Source organism: Malaclemys terrapin, chromosome 1 (genome assembly GCF_027887155.1).
Source record: "Malaclemys terrapin pileata isolate rMalTer1 chromosome 1, rMalTer1.hap1, whole genome shotgun sequence".
Classification (NCBI taxonomy): Eukaryota; Metazoa; Chordata; order Testudines; family Emydidae; genus Malaclemys; species Malaclemys terrapin.
This window is the reverse complement of record NC_071505.1, coordinates 93,480,155-93,499,188: the sequence shown is the minus strand read 5'-3', so window position 1 is coordinate 93,499,188 and position 19,034 is coordinate 93,480,155. Positions and strand designations below refer to the sequence as shown.

At 49.1% G+C, this 19,034-nt stretch overlaps 1 protein-coding gene across 1 annotated transcript; it reads right to left on the bottom strand.

The window, feature by feature from the left end:
- Positions 1-2,484: 2,484 nt before the first annotated feature.
- LOC128826233 (delta(14)-sterol reductase LBR-like) lies at positions 2,485-3,324 on the bottom strand (the record flags this gene model as incomplete). The annotated part of the gene is made up of 1 exon (XM_054009794.1): positions 2,485-3,324. A coding segment is annotated over one exon (840 nt), but the record flags the coding sequence as incomplete, so codon positions are not given.
- Positions 3,325-19,034: the final 15,710 nt, after the last annotated feature.

Genomic DNA, 19,034 nt, shown 5'->3' with positions numbered 1-19,034 from the left:
ACGTTAAGGGCGGCTTGAACTTTGCGTAAACTCCGTCCCTTAATAGCCGGGGGGAGGGGGTGAATGCCGCTGCGCCTATTCTCGAAATCCGGGTACGTACGAGGCCGGAAAAAAACAGAACAGTGTACGCAAAGTACGTAGTGCCTGGTAGCTGAGTCGGCTTTTTGCGTGTGGAGACAACGCTCTCCCTATTCCCGAAATTCGACTGCGCAAAATGCCAATCATGTAACCCACCTACGAACTGTGAGGAAAACCCTGGCCAAGCGGCATATTACGTAAATATTATACGAAAGTTTCGTAGCTGTCGCTTGTTCCGAGCTGGGGTTAGGGAAGGAAGAGCCTTCCATTTTGCGTTAAATTCTTCAGTTGCTTTTTGCTCAGCTGGCGTGGGGGAGGGGTGTGTGCAAAATGACGTGCATTCTCTAGCGTATTGTGCTTGGAGAATAAGGCCTTTTGCCTTAACAGCAACTGCATGTGTGGGAGGTGGCAATAGGCAGGAAAGACAATAATTCTTCTCGGTGGCAAGCTGCAGAGTTTAGGGCCTCAGTGTGCAATTTAACTCCGCCGCCCAAGGAATCTCCCTCAGACACACCAGTTAAGCTCAGTGTCTGCTGGAGCACACAAGGGGTTGCGGTGTAACAGATGCCATAAAGGCGATCTTGCCGCAGTGCACACACAGCACAGGGACAGTAGCAGCCGCCGCCATGATATTTACTCTCTCGTTATTTCCAGTAAATAGAAGGGGAAAGGAAATTTAGCTCAATTCATGTAATTATTTGCGTGAAGTCGTTACAGCCCCTTCAATGGGAAGGAGATTCCTTGCGACCTGTACAAAAACCCAAACTACAGAAGCATTTAAAGCACTTCTGCCCAGACCTGAATTAGAGCTCTGTGGAGCTTGAAAGTTTGTCTTATACCAGCAGAAGCTGGGTCCAATACAAGATATTACCTCATCTTGTGTCTCTCAGGACAACATGGCTACAACAAGAGGGCAAACAATGTTATTTTGTGTGATAGTATATTGTGTGCTGTAAAGTGTTCTGTTGCAATTAAAAATTTTACATTTTTAAAAGTATGACTAAGGACAATATTTTAAAGCTTTCCACAACCTTGTAATAAGATTTGGCAAAATTCTGCCTTCTATTACATCTATGTAACTCCACTGGTATTAATAGGATTTCATAGGTTTGTACTGTAAATGTAAAACGAATTTGGCTCTGTATATTGTATTCCTCTGGTCCTTTTGTGCTGAAGGATTCCGAAGTGCTTTACATGGCCCAAATCTTTTCTATGCTTCCACGAGTGGAAGGCATGAAACTCCACTGATCTGAGCGGTGGGGGAAGTGGAAAGAGGTAAGGTAATGTCAGCTCTGCAGTGTCATTCCAATCCTTTGGAAACACTGGCTGAAGGCAGGGTGCAGGGCTAGGAGTTGTCGCCGCTCTGCACCAGCATCATCCCACAATACCTCAACTGTGAGCAGCAGAACAGAAGCTCGAAAGGGGAAACCTTGCATAATTTTTGTGCCCTACGCAAGCTTTTTCCCCTCACAGAGGAAAGGATCTGGCCCATACAAACTATATCCAGGCATCACAGTTCATACACCTCTCAAATGCCATCACCTCTGATGAAGGAACACAGCTTTATTTAACTGCATAAAAATACAACTTTCAGGTGGAATGTAAATAAAAATGTGTCCATTTGAAACTACAGGGGAACTTCAGCTATCCACCTGATTTAGAATATGGCCAGAACACTGGGATTACTACCATTATCTTTGTGAAAATGGACAAGAGATGTAGCATGCACACCATCATTTTTACTCAGTGGCTGCATATACAAATACGGGTTAAAAATGTTTCCATTCCTGTTTAACACTTAAACTAATTTCAGCTCTGTTTAATAAACAAGAGTTCATTTAATCTGAGCACCATTTTAATGTGTTTATTATTATTATTTACTATTTGGAGTGCCTGGAAGCCCCAGTTGTGCACCTGGACCCTGACCCCATTGTGCCAGGCGCTGTACAAACACAGAACAAAAAGACAGTCCCTGTCCCAAGGAGCTTACAAGCTAAGGATAAGACAAGAGACAACAGATGGACACAGATGGGGGGAAACAATGAGACAATACTGGTCAGCATGATGGTCGGTGATAGACACCAGCTACCTAACCATTGCCAATTTTTTTGTTGGCACCATGGCAAAGGAGAGTTTTAAGGAGGGATTTGAAGAGGGATAATCTGTTAATTTTTCAGATGTTTATGGGGAGCTCCTCCCAAGCATGAGGGGCAGCATGAAAGAAAGCGTGAAGGTGCTTGTTTGAAAATTTAACAAGTAGGCGATGGAGCTTGGCATTGTGGGCCAATCTGCGGTGGGAGTTGACATCTTGATAGTGAATGTGTGATGATAGGTAGTTTGGGAATATATATGCTGGGAAGGGCCTTGAAAGTAAAAGACAAGTGTGACAGTGCATCCCATAAGGCTTTATGGAAATATGCTTAGGAATGTACCATATACATATGACATAACTGGAATATGTTTTATGCTACATATGTCCATTGTAGTCAAGATAGCTTCCTCATTCCAAAGAGCATCCACCACATAGAGAAGTTGGAAACTATTAACCAGTATCATTGACAAAGATGGCACATTACAATCCTGTACCTTCATCTCAGCCAACAGCATTACCAAGTTAATAACAACCCAGCCAATTAAGCCTGGACGCATCTCACAGAAGTATTTGAGGTCAAAATTTCCAATGCGAGGGTTTAATTCACATCCAATGAACAAGTCATAAACAAAGTTCCCAGAATTTCCACCAGGTGACAGTTCTTCTTTAGGTGCTTTCAGGGACCGGGCATAGAGATAAATGCTCAACAACACAGAAAAAATTGCAGCAGAGACTGCAAACTGCAGAAAATGGTCATATAAATAATGAAGCTCAATTTCAAAATATAAAGAATTTCCTACAGCGGCAGCAGTCAGGACAAAAGCATAAAATCCATTTATTCTGTACTGTAGCCTTCTTCCATTCAAAAGTGGCATTCCTTCTACAACCTTTCCAACTGGCAGTAAGGAAAACAGAGCTTGAAGAAAGAACCACAGAAGAAAGACACCAAACACTCTGGTCTCCCATAAACTATCAAATCCTGGCAAAGGAGGGAAGTTCATAACACTGGGGTCTTCCTGTTTGCACATCAACAGCAAATAAAATATAGTGGCAGGCAGGAAAAATATCATGCAAAAGGCCCCAATTCTTCCACCAAACTCTAGCTCCTTTGTTTCTGTTGATACTTTATGCCATGTGACATATCTCTGTAAAGGTTATGATCTACTGAATCTATTCATCTTATTTGTATGCATGCACCATTTTTGTATTCAAAGTTATTAATATTGGCTGTGTATTAGCTTGATTTGTATGTAGCCTTTGTAAAGTATTTGGTCAGCTTCTTGAGAAAGGAATGTGCAAATTAAGTGCCCAATCAAGAAGCATTTAAGGGACAATGGATCTTGGGAGGCGCCAATCCACATAAGAAGTCTACATGAGGACGTTCAAGGTAGCAGGTAAGCAATGGCTGTTGCCTGTAAAAATTGAGTCATGTGTAAGCGGGGGGAATGGTCCCGCTATTGTGGGGAACTTTCCTGGCTTCTGCACTACCCCGGTGAAGTGGGCTAGCGAAAGGATCTGAGTCCTTGCTCCCACTTCCTTTATCCAGAGGCCTCCCTGCCCTTGAGGGCTCCCCTTGCACTCTCCTATCTGGCAGAGTTCTCGTAAATCCCGACAAGGCTGGGCCCAGGATTCCTGGGGAACTCGACCCCCAGCCCTGCTGTGGTCACCCAGGACAGGGGCTAGGGTGTCCCCACTCCGGGGTACTCTCTTTGCACTGGGCACCCCCCCGACCCACTGATCATTTCATACAATTTAAAGCAAATACAAGTTGTTTAATTAACAATTAATTTAAAAAAAAGAATAAGGAAAAATGGGAAAGGTTAAAGGAAAACACATCACCCTGTTCTGTGACAGGGAACATCACAAACAGTGTCTCTGGAACGTCTGGGCAGGTCACAGTCTGTTCCTTGTAGGTCCCAGGCTCCTTCTCAGGCCCTGGCTGTGCTGCAGAGACGCTGGGGGTTGGACACTTGCTCTGACGGTGGCCACACGCTCTCAGGCTCTAGGTGTCAGGACCCTTTTTCCCAGCGTTGCCCACGCCCTGACAGGGTTACAATCCCCCTCCAAGTCTGGCCTGCAGAGCCTCGTGGCTGAGGTGTCTCCCTGCGCTGGGCCTGCTGCTCAGGGTCCCCCTCGCTCTCCCCAGCTGCTCACCACACCCAGCTCCAGACTGCTCCAGCTCCAGCTCCACTCAGCCTCAGCACTGCTGCTGCTGCTGCTCTGCCTTCAGCTCCCTGGGCTGCTTCTCTGGCCCCTCTGGCTCTGGTTGCTGCAGCTCTGCTCCCAGGGCAGGTCTGATCTCTCTGGGCTGTGCTCTGGCTTTGGGGCTGCAGCTCTGCTTCCAGCAACTTAGCTCGGGCCCCTGCTCTCTCCTTAGCTCAGCCCCACTCTGTCTGACTCAGGCCATTCCAGTTCACACCGAGGACGGGACCCCTCTGGCCTCCTGACTCCCTGATTAGCCTGCCCGCCCTGTCAATCAGGCTGATCTGGAGCATTGGCCTCTCCCCATTGTTCCTGGGGACTGTCAGTCTTAGGCTCCTGATTTGCCACCAATCCTTCCCTTTTTAGTGCTGGGAGCTAACCAACCAAAACACCCCCACTGAATGTTAGTAAGGGGATAACAGTCCCCTTACACATGCATGGACATGTGACTCCAAAAAAAAACGGTTACCTACTTTGTAACTGTTGTTCTTCGAGATGTGTTGTTCACGTCCATTCCACATTAGGTGTACGCGCGCTGCGTGCGCGAACGTCGGAAAATTTTCCCCTTAGCAGCTCCCAACAGGCCGGCGGGGGGACCCCCTGAGTGGCGCCACTGCACCGTGCATATATACCCCCCCGCTGGCCCAACCCCCTTCAGTTCCTTCTTGCTGGCGACTCCAACAGAGGGGTAGGAGGGCGGGTGGTGGAATGGACGTGAACAACACATCTCGAAGAACAACAGTTACGAGAAGGTAGGTAACAGTTTTTTCTTCTTCAAGTGCTTATTCACGTCCATTCAACATTAGGTGAATTACAAGCTTACCTTTGGAGGAGGATAGGAGTCACAGAACAACTGATCGGAGGACCGCCCTGCCAACTGCCGCGTCCTCTTGGGCCTGCTGGTTGACTGCGTAGTGGGTCGTGAAGGTATCCACCGATGACCAGGTGGCTGCCCTGCAGATCTCCTTGATCGGGACTTGTGCCAGGAAAGCCGCGGAAGCTGCTTGCGCCCTGGTAGAGTGGGCCATGACCCTGGGGCCGGAACACCTGCGAGGTCATAACACCCCTGAATGCAGTCTGTAATCCACGACAAGATTTGCTGCATCGACACCGGGAGGCCTCTCATCCTCTCAGCCCCAGCCACGGACAGCTGTGTGGATTTACAAAAGGGCTTGGTACGCTCCAAGTAGAACGCCAACGCCCGGCGGACATCCAGGGTATGCAGGCTGTGGTGACTCAGGTCCGCATGGGGTTTGGGAAAAAACACCAGCAGACTAATGTCCTGGCCCAGATGGAATTGGGAGACCACCTTTGGGAGGAATTGGGGGTGCGGGCGGAGCTCCACCTTGTCTTTATGAAACACTGTATACGGTGGCTCCAAGGTGATTGCCCTCAGCTCAGATACCCTTCTGGCTGAGGTGCTGGCCACCAGTAATGCCACCTTCCAGGAAAGGTGGAGGAGGGAGCAGCTAGCGAGGGGCTCAAACTGGGGCCCCATGAGCTTAGAGAGGACTACATTGAGATTCCATGGAGGGACTGGGGGGCATGAGTAAGGGAACACCCTCTCCAGTCCTTTAAGAAACTGTCCCACCATTGGGTGGGAGAACACCGAGCCCCCTGAAAACGCCGGATGGAAGGCGGAGATGGCCGCCAGGTGCACTCTGAGCGAGGATGGGGCCAGCCCTTGCTGCTTGAGGTACAGTAGGTACTCTAAAATGGCTGGCACCAGGGCCTGGCGCGGCTGCACCTGTTGGGGTCCACACCAGCACAAGAACCTCTTCCACTTGGCCAGGTAAGTTGCCCTGGTAGAGGGCTTCCTACTACCAAGTAGAATTTGCTGCACAGGAAGGGAGCACTGGCTCTCCAAAGCGTTTAGCCACAGAGCTTCCATGCCGTCAGATGCAGCGATTGCAGGTCGGGGTGGAGAAGCCACCCTCCGTCCTGCGTGATGAGGTCCTGGTGCAGGGGCAGGGTTACCGGGGCTTCCACCGACAGCTCCAGGAGCATAGTGAACCAGTGTTGGCAGGGTCAGGCCGAGGCGATGAGGATGACTGTCGCCCTGTCCCTGTGCACCTTGAGCAGGACCTTGTGTACCAGAGGGAGCGGGGGAAAGTCGTATTTCAAGTCCCCTCCCCACGGGATTGCAAACGTGTTGGCTACTGAGCCCAGGCTGTGACCCTAGAACGAGCAGAACTACGGGCACTGGGCGTTGCCCCTGGTGGCGAACAGGTCTACCCGGGGAAACCTCCATTTGCGGAAGAGCAAAAACACGACGTTCGCTCTGAGCGTCCACTCATGCATGCGGTACGACCTGCTGAGGTAGTCCGCCAGTTCGTTCCACACCCCTGGGAAATACGACGCCTCCAGGTGAATGGCGTGGGCTCTGCAAAAGTCCCAGAGGAGGAGAGCCTTGTGGCAGAGCGGCCAGGAACAGGCTCCGTCCTGCTTGTTTATATAAAACATGGCAGTAGTGTTGTCTGTCAGAACTGTCACGCTGTGACCACTCAGAGTGGCGTGAAAAGTCTGGCAGGCTAAATTAACCGCCCTGAGCTCCTTCACGTTGATATGGAGCAACCACTCTGTTCCCAACCACAAGTCTTGAGTCCTGAGGTCCTCCAGGTGAGCATCCCATCCAAGGTCTGATGAGTTCGTCACAAGCGTCAGGTCCGGCTGTTGCGTGGCAAAGGGGATGCCTTCGCAAACCACGGACTGGGACTGCCACCACAGCAAGGAGTCCAGCATGTCCCCCGGGGCTGTCACTACCAAGTCCAGGGGGTCCCTGCCTGGGCGGTATACACGGGCGAGCCAAGCCTGCAGAGCCCTGAGTCTCAGCCTGGCATGCTTGATCACATGCGTGCATGCTGCCATGTGGCCCAGCAGCCACAGACAGCATCTGGCCATTGTAGTGGGAAACTGGCACAGGGAGTTTGCTGGATGGCCCGGAATCGGGATTCTGGGAGGCTCGCCCCTGCCCGCACCGCTTCTAGGACCGCCCCTATGAATTCCACTCTCTGCGTTGGAATCAGAGTAGACTTGAGGATTTTGACCAGGAGTCCCAGCTTGTGGAATAGTCTTAGGGTCACCTGCACGTGGGACCGAACCTCCTCTTCGGACCGACCTGCCAGGAGCCAGTCGTCGAGGTATGATTCCTCTGTCTCCGTAGGAAGGCCGCCACTATCGCCATCCATTTTGTGAACACCGTGGGGCTGTGGCTAGGCCAAACGGGAGAACTCCCGGTTCACTGTGAAACGCAGGAACCAGTGATGTGCTGGGTGAATGGCGATATGAAAGTATGCATCCTTCATGTTGAGGGCAGTGTACCAGTCCCCAGGATCCAGGAAAGGGATGATTGTGCCCAGAGAGACCATGTGGAACCGGGCCTTGACCAGGAACTTGTTGAGCCCACGCAGGTCAAGAATGAGACAAAGGCTCCCTTTGGCCTAGGGAATGAGGAAGTAACGGGAGTAGAACCCTCTCCCCCTTAGGTCTTGCGGTACTATCTCTACCGCCCCTGCCTCTAGGAGCGAGTGGACCTCCTTTTCCAGGAGATGCTTGTGAGAAGGGTCCCTGAAGAGGGATGGGGAAGGGGGTGGGAGGTAGGGAGGGAGGAAAACTGCAGCATGTACCCGCTTTGCACCGTGTGTAACACCCAACGGTCCGATGTATTGCTGGACCACGCATGGGAGAAATGGAACAGGCAGTTCAGGAAACAAAGAGACCGATTTGGTGATTGATCTGGTATGCTGTCCTCAAGCGCACCTTCAAAAGCCTGGCTTAGGGCCCAGCTGGGATTTGTGTTGGTCTTGGCTCTGGCCCGGCCTATTGGAGTTATTGTTATGCGCCGCCTCCTGTTATCTCTGCCTCGCCTGCAGTAAGACTCATGCCTAGGACGAGGCTAATAGTGGCGCTGAAGGGGAAGCTGTGGCTTGAAGGGCTTCCTCTGAGTTGCTGGGGTGTGCGTACCCAGCGACTTGAGTGTCGCCCTCGAGTCCTTGAAGCTATATAGTTTTGCAAACATAGCTTCTGGTCCGAAAAGAGTCCGGACCCTTCAAAAGGGAGGTCCTGAAGCGAATTCTGGACCTCAGGCAGCAGACCTGACTCCTGAAGCCAGGCCGAGTGCCACATGACCACGCCAGACGCAATTGTCCTGGCTGCCGCGTCTGCCGAATCCAAGGATGCCTGGAGAGAGGTCTTCGCTACGGCCTGGCCCTCGTCCACTAGGGCCATGAACTCCTGTTGGGAACCCTGCGGGAGGTTGTCCTTAAACTTCCCCACTGCCGCCCAGGAGTTGAAATTATGCTTGTTGAGGATGGCATGTTGGTTAGCAATCCTCAACTGGAGGCCCCGTGATGAATACACCTTCCTGCTGAACAGGTCCAGACGTTTCGTTTTCTTGGCCTTAGGGGCCAGGGCCTGCTGCCAATGGCGCTCTTTCTCATTCACTGCCGAGACTACCAGGGAACATGGGTTTGCGTGGCAGAACAAGAACTCATATCCCTTTGATGGGGCGAAGTACTTGCACTCCACACCTTTGGCTGTTGGTGCGCTGGAGGCCGGGATCTGCCATATAGTCTTATAGTTCGACTGAATGGTCTTAATGAGCGGAAGCGCTATTCTGGATGAACCTTCTGGGCTCAGAATGTCCACCATGGGGTCCTCTTGCTCAACCGTCTCCTCGGCCTGTAACCCCAAGTTATGGGCAACCTTACGCAGCAGCTCTTGGGGGGCTCTGTGGTCTATTGGCGGAGGCCCTAATACCGCTGTGCCCGCCACCGTTTCATCCGGGATTAACGAGGAGGTCAGCAGCTGCTCAGCTTCTTCCTGCTGGTCTCCCTGGTCCGAGCTTCCGGCTCGGGCCGGGGCAGATGACCTTGGGGCGGCACCAGACTCGATGCCGGTCTCTCCGGTCTCTTGCCCGATGAAGATGCAGGTGGTCTGGACACCGTAGCTTCCCGCATGGGAGAGCGTCGGTGCAGGGACCAGGACCAGGACTGCTGCACTGAGTAGCTGGCCCTGGAGGGAACCCCTTGCCATTGGTGGTAGGCCCAAGAGGTCCAGAAGGGCCAGTGTCCTGGTGGTCCCCATTGGGGGTGCCAACCAGCCTGGAGTTCCCTACTGTCCGGTGCCCGGTACCCGGTGCGGGTAACTGTATTGGCCCGAGTCGGCGCCGGACTCCGGCGACACTGAACACAAAGGCCCCGGTGGTGCCGTCGATCTGTGCTGGTGGAAGGTTGACGAATGGCTTCTGGCCGATCGGGAGTGGGATCGGTACCAATGCTCCCGGGACCGGGATTGGTACCGGTGTTCCCGAGACCAGAACCGGTGTCCTCGGGGAGCCTCCGTTGACCACCAGCCCTTCTTCTCCTGGTGCCGGTCTCTGGGGAGTGCCGGAGAGTGGCGTGCCCCTTCCACTAATTCCGCGCGTTGACTCACTTCCAGTACTGAGACTTCCCTCTGAGTCAGCGGTAAATGGGAGTCCACGGACTCGGAGCTCGACCGGGACCAAGGCCGGGAGCGATGCCGGGACGGTGTTCTCGAACGGCGCACCATTGCCAGCTTTCCCCTTGACGGCATCCTGGGCACGGGTGCCGGAGGGTTCTCCCTGGTCAGGAGGGGGCTTGCCGCCGATAACCCGATGAGGTCCTTTGCCACCTCAAAGGTGTCAGGCTTGGAGGGCTGATCTATGATGCCTTCGGGCCCGTCGTCCACACTGAGTTCACATAGAGTTGGACTCGATGGGACTTGTGGCGCCGGTACCACCGGTGACGGCGTCGGTACAGCGTCCACCACTCTCTTCCTGGTGCTCGGGGCCTGGTGCGCCGGTCTCCTTTGTGGGGAACGTCCGCGCCCTTCCTTCAGCTTGGACTGCACCGGGGAGGATGAGCGGTGCCGGGGCCTACTTTGGCGCTCTGGGGCCAATGGCTTGCAGTGCTTGGCCAGCACCAGGTCTCTTTATGACTCTGGGGCACTGCACACTGAGGAAGCTGGAGCTGACGTCGGGCACTCCGGGCCCAGTGGCTGCAGCACAACCTCTATCAACAACTGTTTCAGACGAAAATCTCTCTCTTTCTTTGCTCTTGGTTTGAACACCTTGCAAATCTTACACTGCTCCGTTTGGTGTGCTTCCCCCAGGCAACGTAGACAGGAGTCGTGGGGGTCACTAACTGGCATAGGCTTGCAACATGTGGCACAAGCCTTAAACCCATGGGCCTGCGACATGCCCCACAGCCCGGGGCAGGTGCTGGAAGCCTCCAAGCACCTAATCTACTAAGTGTCCACAACAAGGGAATGCTAATGAACTGATAGCAACTATGTAACTCTAAGGCTAAGGGATTGCTTCTTGTACGAGAGCAAGAGACTGTTCCAACGCCACCACGGACAGTAAGAAGGAACTGGAGGGGGTCGGGCCAGCAGGGGTATATATGCACGATGCAGCGGCGTCACTTGGGGGGCTCCCACCGGCCGATGGGAGCTGCTAAGGGAAAAAGTTTCCGACGCTCGTGCACGCGGCGTGCGTACACCTAATGTGGAATGGACATGAACAAGCACTCAAAGCATCTTGGAGCTGGACTTTGCATAGGAGAGAGGAGGGGGTCTCCACCCACAAGAGAAAGTCTACTTAAACCCCTGGGAGACCCCTCCATTTTGTCTTCTGCTGGTTCAAGAGATAGCCTCTCCACCCCCAAGGATACCTGAAAGAAACTGGAACAAAGAACAGTAATTACAGGAGGTGTGAGTGATTGCTGGACCCAGACTAGAAGGAGACTAGTCTGTAAAAGGAAGCTTAATGGGTGAGGTTTTTATCTGTATTCAGTTTTCTTAGACATAGACTTGCGTGTTCTATTTTATTCTGCTTGGTAATTCACTTTGTTCTGTCTGCTATTACTTGGAACCACTTAAATCCTACTTTCTGTATTTAATAAAATCACTTTTTACTTATTAATTAACCCAGAGTATCTATTAGTACCTGGGGGGGGGGGGGCAAACAGCTGTGCATATCTCTCTATCAGTGTTATAGAGAGCGAACAGTTTATGAGTAAAACAGATTTATTTGGGGTTTGGACCCCATTGGGGGTTGGGCATCTGAATGTTAAAGACAAGCACACTTCTGTGAGCTGTTTTCAGGTAAACCTGTAGCTTTGGGGCAAGTAATTCAGACCCTGGGTCTTTGTTGGAGCAGACAGGAGTGTCTGGCTCAGCAAGACAGGGTGCTGGAGTCCTGAGCTGTCAGGGAAATAAGGAACAGAGGTAGTCTTGGCACATCAAGAACAGGAGTACTGTGGCACCTTAGAGACTAACAAATTTATTAGAGCATAAGCTTTCGTGGACTACAGCCCACTTCTTCGGATGCATACAGAGTCCGAAGAAGTGGGCTGTAGTCCACGAAAGCTTATGCTCTAATAAATTTGTTAGTCTCTAAGGTGCCACAGTACTCCTGTTCTTTTTGCAGATACAGACTAACACGGCTGCTACTCTGAAACTTGGCACATCAGTTGGCAGTTCCCAAGGGGGTTTCTGTGACCCAACCCGTCACAAGAAGTACTTTATGTTTTTGAAGTAATAGAGAGAGAGTGAGCTCCTGGGGAAGGATACAAAGAGAGTGGTGACACAGTCAAAGCAACAAGCTAGGAAAAAAAATTTTTTGCAGAAGCATTCTGAATGGATGTGAGCTGGGCAATGCTAGAGAGAAGGATGTTGCAGTAATCTAAATGTGAGAGCCTTCAGAAGAGTTTTAGCTGTGTGGATAGTAGGAAAAGCTATATCTTAGCGATGTTAGACAGAAAAAAGCTGCAAGATTTAGACATAGCTTGGATGTGAGAACCTAGAGAGAGATCCCAAGGTTATGGGTCTGAGTGAAAGGCAGGATAGTAGGGTTGTTCACAGTGATCAAGATCCATCATTCCCTTTGTGGGCTATGGAAGGAACACGAAGCTCTTCATTGCCTTCAACATGCTCAATAACATTTGAAACTCTGCATTAAGACAATTACTATAATCAAATCTCATGCTTCAGGGCTTCAGCTGGTCACCTTCAGGGGCCAGAAAGGAATTTTTCCCCTGATGCACAATTGTTCAGATGTGTTCTAGGTTTGTTTGTTTGTTTTCCGCCTTCCTCTGAAGTATCCAGCTTTGTATCAAGCTTTGAAGTATCCAATATTGGCCAACTTGAGAGAGGCACCAGACAGAAAGGACTAATGCTCTGTAGTGGTACAGAGAATCTTCTTTCTCAAAGGATGTCTATACTGCAATCCAAGGTGTGATTGCAACTCAGGAAGACATACCCATGCTAACATGGCTAAAAATAGCAGAGTAGATGAGGAGGCATAGGTTTCAGTGCAGGCTAGCAATACGAGTAGGTCCCCAGGGTTCTTGTGTAGCCTGCGCTGAAGCCTCCATCATCGTATCTATACTGCTATCTTTAGCCGTACTAGCATTAGCATTTTTATCTGAGCTGCAATCACACCTTGGATTGCAGTGTAGACATGCCCTTAAATGCTTGGCTGGTGAGTCTTGCTCACATGCTCAGAATCCAATTGATCCCCGATTTGGGGTTGGGAAAGAATTTTCCTCCAGGTCAGATTGGCAGGGACCTTGGAGTTTTTTTTGTTTTGCCTTCCTCTGCAGCATGGAGTACAGATAACCTGCTAGGATCATCTGGTCTTATCTAATCAATTCTCTGCCATTGGATGGGCCTTGGTCATTGGTGGCCCCTTGATCTCTCCTGTTCTCTGCCTGTGGTACTCAACAATGTTGTCTCCTGAGGATTGAAATGCTTTAGTCTAACCCAGATTATTGTTTTCAACAAAGGGGTAATTGGATATAATATAAGGAGCTGTGATATACAGGTCAGATAGATGATCTAGTGGTCTCTTCTGGCCTAAAACTCTATTAAATCTATAGATTCTACCAGGAAGGTCTTGGGGGGAGAGGGGCGGTGAGATTAAGAGCTCTGTTCTAACCATGTTGAGCTTGAGCTGACAGCTAGGCACCCATGAAATTATGTCAGGCCAAAATTTTAATTTGGAAGGAATGAGACAGGTCTGGAGTAGAGAAGAAGACCTGTGAGTTGCCAGCATAGAGATGGTAGTTGAATCTGTGTTTGTGGATGAGATAACCTAGATATAAAGTGCAGAGGGGAGAAAAAGGGAACCAAGGATAGAGTCCTGGGGAAGAAATGGTTACTTACTGTAACTGGTTCTTCTGTGTTCTTCTACTGGTTCTAAGTTTTGGCTAGGAAGAGGTCATTAGAGACTTTAGTGAGAGTGGTTTCAGTGGAATGCAAGGGGTTAAAGCCAGTCTAGAATGGAATTTGAGGAGAAGAAATGGTTGCCTACTGTAACTGTGGTTCTTCAAAATGTGATGCAGACGTGTATTTCACTTAGGTGTGTGTGTGTGCCCAGCACACTGGAGACTTCTGGCTAGCAGTACACATAAAAGGGCAGAGCTCATGCCTTGTGGCTGTATGAGGCAGTGCCACACCACCCTGACCCTCCACAGTTCCTTTGCACCAAAAGCCCATGAGAGGAGACTCCAATGCAGAGGGGACGGAGGGTGGGTGGTGGAATATGTCAGCATCACATCTTAAAGAACCAGAGTTACTGTAAGTGACCGTTTCTTCAAGTTGATGCAGATGTGTATACATCTGCACAGTCACTTGATCATTACCTGTTAGTTCACTCTCTCTGGGGCACCTAGCATTGGCCACTGTCGGTAGACAGGATATTGGGCTCGATGGACCTTTGGTCTGACCTAGTATGACCAGTCTTATGTTCTTATGTATTCCACTTTGGTGACTTACAAGCTACCCCATTCAGAAGGGGAGGGGGGGCTCAAAGTCTACTGAAATAGGGATTGCAGGACCACCCTTCCGAGGCCTGCGTCCACTCTGGAAGATGCGGTAATAGCATAATGGTCTGTAAATGTATGTATGGACCACATGGCCACCCTGCAAATGTCCAATATGGGAATGTCACTGAGGAATGCCATCAATATTGCTTGTGCTCTTATCAAATGAGATCATATCCACTGAGGAGGCATAGCCGAAGCTATCTCATATGCAGTCTTGATACAGGATATTATCCATCTAGAGATGGTATGTGCAGAGACCACTTGTCCCCTCATGCGGTCTGCATAAGACATGAACAGACGAGGCAAAACATGAAACAGTTCAATCCTATCTAGGTATAAGGCTAGATATTGCCTGACATCCAAAGTTTCGAGGTGCTGTTTCTCAGGGGATGAATGTGGCTTAGGGAAAAACACAGTTAAATACACCACCTGGTTCAGATGAAATTGACAGACCACTCTGGATAAAACTTTGTGTGTAGTTATAAAGTTATATACTTTGGAGGACTGTGTGTAAAGAGGCCCTGCCATGAGAGTCTGCAATTCAAACACCCTTCTTGCAGACATAATGCTACCAAGAACACTGTTTTCTGACACAAGAGGGGCAGTGGACACTATAGGGCACTAGGGGCTTGAATGGAGGGCCCATTAGGGCCAACGAAACCGTGTTTAGGTCCCACAAAAGTTCTTGAGTATAAATGGAGAAACCATTTTAGAAATCTCATTACCATAGCATTGGCAAAGACCGATTTCTCCCCCCCCCCCCCAAATAGGGGGATGATACTGCAGTCAGATGTACCCTCAGTGACCCGAGTGCAAGTCCAGATATCTGAAGGTATCTTGAATGGAAGTCCTAGTTGGTTGGTTCCTACGGGCCAAGGACCACACTGAAAACCTTTTCCACTTCGCTAAGTAGGCCATCTTGGTAGAGGACTTCCTACTGTTGAGTAGGACTTGTTGGACAGCTGCTGAGCAATGCCCTTCTTCATTAAACTGTGCAGCAGCCACACCATGAGGTGCAGGGAGTTGAGTGCGGCATGGCGAATGCGGTCGTGGTTCTGAGTAAGCAGGTTAAGATGCGGAGGAAATGGTATGGGAGGCTGAATCAATAGCACAAGAAGGTCGGAGAACCAGTACTGTCTCGGTCATGCCAGGGCTATGAAGATAAGTTTGGCCCAATCTGCTTTGAGCTTGAGGATGATCTATGTAACCTCACAACCGTGCAATTAGTATTAGTGGTTTAGTGTGTGTTAGTTCTAGTAGTTTCCCCCCAGTGATACCTTCAGTGGGGACGAGGTTCAAACATGGTCCTTCATGTGGGGGAGCGATTCCTAACAGCGATCCCCACACACACTGTCTGCTTTGGAGCTCAAACTCCAGCCACAGGTAGTAAGAAGGAACTGAGGAGAGTCAAGGCAACGCCACCTGATATAGCCAAGGGAGGGGCCACAGTCACTAAATGCAAGTACCACCCTTCTATGGGTACTGCTAGGGAAAAGTCTCTGGCTCCAGTGCACTGGGCACACACACCTAAGTGGAATACATGTCTGCATCTACTTGAAGAAGAACTGCAGACACCAATTGTAAAGAACACACTCAATGAGCTTAGAGATGAAAGGAAGGAGGTGTGACACTGTATGGAATATGGGAGACACTTTATGATATTATTGATACTAATATTATAATCTTACCAGATATACCATGTGTCACGGGTTGGATCACAGAAACCCCCTTGGGAGCTGCCATCCGATTAGCTGGAATACCACAGAGAACCCCCTTCTGCCAGAACAGGCACCCCTCCACTCCTGTCTTGCTATGTTAGACACTCCAGTCAGCTTCAGCACAGACACAGAGGTTGGGCCACACCCATCTGCAGTTCACTGAAACTGAGATGCACTCAGCTCAGGGGCTTCTTAGTTAACAGAGACTTTCCCAGAGCCCAGTGTTTAGTCTTTCCGGGCAATTTGCAACTTGTATAGTTCTAGCTTCTGATCTTTAATCTTATTTATTTTGCTTCCTTTTCTGTCCCTACTTCCCTTACCCGAAATAAGCAAACAGAAAATAACAAACCAGTAACCAGTTTGTCTGTTCTCCAGCCACCACACTTAAAACTCACTTAAAATCAGTACCAGTATCTCAAAGCAATCTGTGCACAGATCCTGCCAACTACGCCACTGTGACAGGTTGGATCACAGAAACCCCTTGAGAGCTGCCACCTGATGTGCCAAGACTACCTCTGTTCCTGCTTTCCCTGCCAGCTCAGGACTCCAGCACCCTGTCTTCAGCTGGCTAAAGAGAGAGCCTCCCCACCCCCCCCCAGGATACTTGGAAGAAACTGGAACAAAGGGGTGTGAGTGATTGCTGGACCCAGGCTAAAGGGAGATTAGTCTGTAAAAGGGAGCATTCTGGAACTGCTGAGGATCTTATCTGTATTCAGTGTTTGATTAGACATAGATTTGTGCATTTTATTTTGTTTGGTGACTTACTTTGTTCTGTCTGTTACTACTTGGAACCACTTAAATCCTACTTTCTGTAGTTAATAAAACCACTTTTTACTTAGTAATTAACTCAGAGTATGTATTAATACCTGGGGGAGCAAACAACTGTGCATATCTCTCTATCAGTGTTATAGAGGGCGAACAATTTATGAGTTTACCCTGCATAAGCTTTATACAGGATAAAACGGATTTATTTGGGTTTAGACCCCATTGGGAGTTGAGCATCTGAATGTTAAAGACAAGCACACTTCTGTGAACTGTTTTCAGGTAAACCTGCAGCTTTGGGGCAAGTAATTCAGACCCTGGGTCTTTGTTGGAGCAGACGGGAGTGTCTGGCTCAGCAAGACAGGGTGCTGGAGTCCTGAGCTGTCAGGGAAATCAGGAACAGAGGTAGTCTTGGCACATCAAGTGGCAGCTCTCAAGGGGGTTTCTGTGATCCAACCCGTCACACCATGTAAGGTATCAGTGAAAATGTTATGATTTGCCAAGTATGATAATCTTTTTTATATGTTTGTATCATCTTTGTATTGTAAGTTATAAATATGTGTGGTATATTTGTATTTCAAACTTGTGCTGTGTATCTGGGTGACACCCCCAGACAGAAATGCATCAGCACTGCCTATCCTGTTCCATTGCCCATCAAGGGCAATCAGTGACAATGAACCCATTGAAGGAAGCCAGAGGCTTCACCTTATGAATCAGCAAGACTTGTAGGGGCATGCCTGTGAACAGAGAACTCTAAGGCTTTTCCATGCCATGTGCTGTGAAGCTTGTGTTTGGGACAAAGGATGTACAAGCCACATGGCAAAAGATATGAAAAGGCAGCTGCATCATTCTCCATTTTGTTTTCAATCCTGCTTCTTTCCTCTGGAGTAACTTCTCTACAAACTGAAGCTCTGAACAAAGGACTGAATGACCCATCCAAGCTTTGGATGTGTTCCAGAGGGACTTTCAAGCCAGCAAACTCACCAATACTGCTAAGAAATGGATATATGGATCTGGAGACATATATGTATTTGATTGCTTTTCCATTTAACAACTCTCTTCTTGTTCTTTCCTTTTCTAACAAACCTTTCATTTTAAATACTAAAAGATTGGCTGGCAGCGTGGTATTTTGGGTAATATCCAAACTAATACTGACCTGGCAATGTGAACCCTGTGGGGTTCAGAAGAACATTTTGTATAGTGAGCAGCGTTTTTAAATAACTCCTCACCTTACTGGACCTATGTGCTAATTGGGAGCCAGAGAACTGGAATGCAATAGAGGGGGCCGTGTGATTTCTTTTTTCAGCTTCTTGATAACCAGTATGGGGGATCAGGAGCACAATTTTTGACTGGTTGGTGGGTCTAACTTCAGGGTTAACCACCAGTTTGGGGAGAATCTGCTCTCCTTTTTGCAGCCTGCCCTGATCTTGGCATTTTCAGTGAGGGCTAGCCTATGCACACTGGGTCACAGGAGGGAAATGGGGCAGTAGTTGGAGAGGTAAGTTGGGTCAAGGGTGGGTTTGTTTAAGATGGAAGAGACTGAAGCGTGTTAGTATTGTGAGAGGAAAAAGCCAGAGGAGAGCAAGAAGTTAAGAGTAAGGGAGGAGATGAGTATGGGCATGAGGAAGATCAGAAAATGTGACCAGATGCAGTCACTAGGGCAACTGGAGAAGTTAGAGGAGGAAAGTGAACAAGAAACTTCTGCATCCCTCACAGGGAAAAAGCAGGAGAGAGTAGTAGGAGGGGAGGGAGGAAGAGAATGCAAGCCAAGGGGAGGGGGAAGGTCGTATTATATTTTGTCTATTTCCTCTTAGAAGAATGTGTTGATATGTGTTCTTTGTGGGCCATCCATGAGACTGTGAGAAAATATTATTTTCTCATGTACTGAAGCATCTTTCATTGCTTGTTTATGCACTATAAATGAATTGACTGTTTTGCATTTAAGTTTATACTTTAACAGATACATTTAATTAGGCTGATCACTAGAGTTTCATGTGGATATCAAGAGCTTATATTTTGCCAACCTTTGATCCAAACACAGGACCAAACCCTGTAATCTAGTGGCTCTCAAATTTTTTCCTGTTTTGGTCCATATTTTAAGAGAGAGATTGTCTAGAGTGGACTTTCTGCAGCTTTGTGCTCAAGGAGGTGTCCCATAGGCTCCATGAAGTCTTCTATCTTGTGTTTCATGAGATTTGTTATCACTAACTTGTCACCTGGTGCTGAGTCTCTTCTTTGTATTGTATTGCAAGGTGGTAAAATATATACCTTTCTAATATTTTCTAAGAGAGCAATTGCTGTTATTGTCACAGGGATATTATGTGATTGTGAATG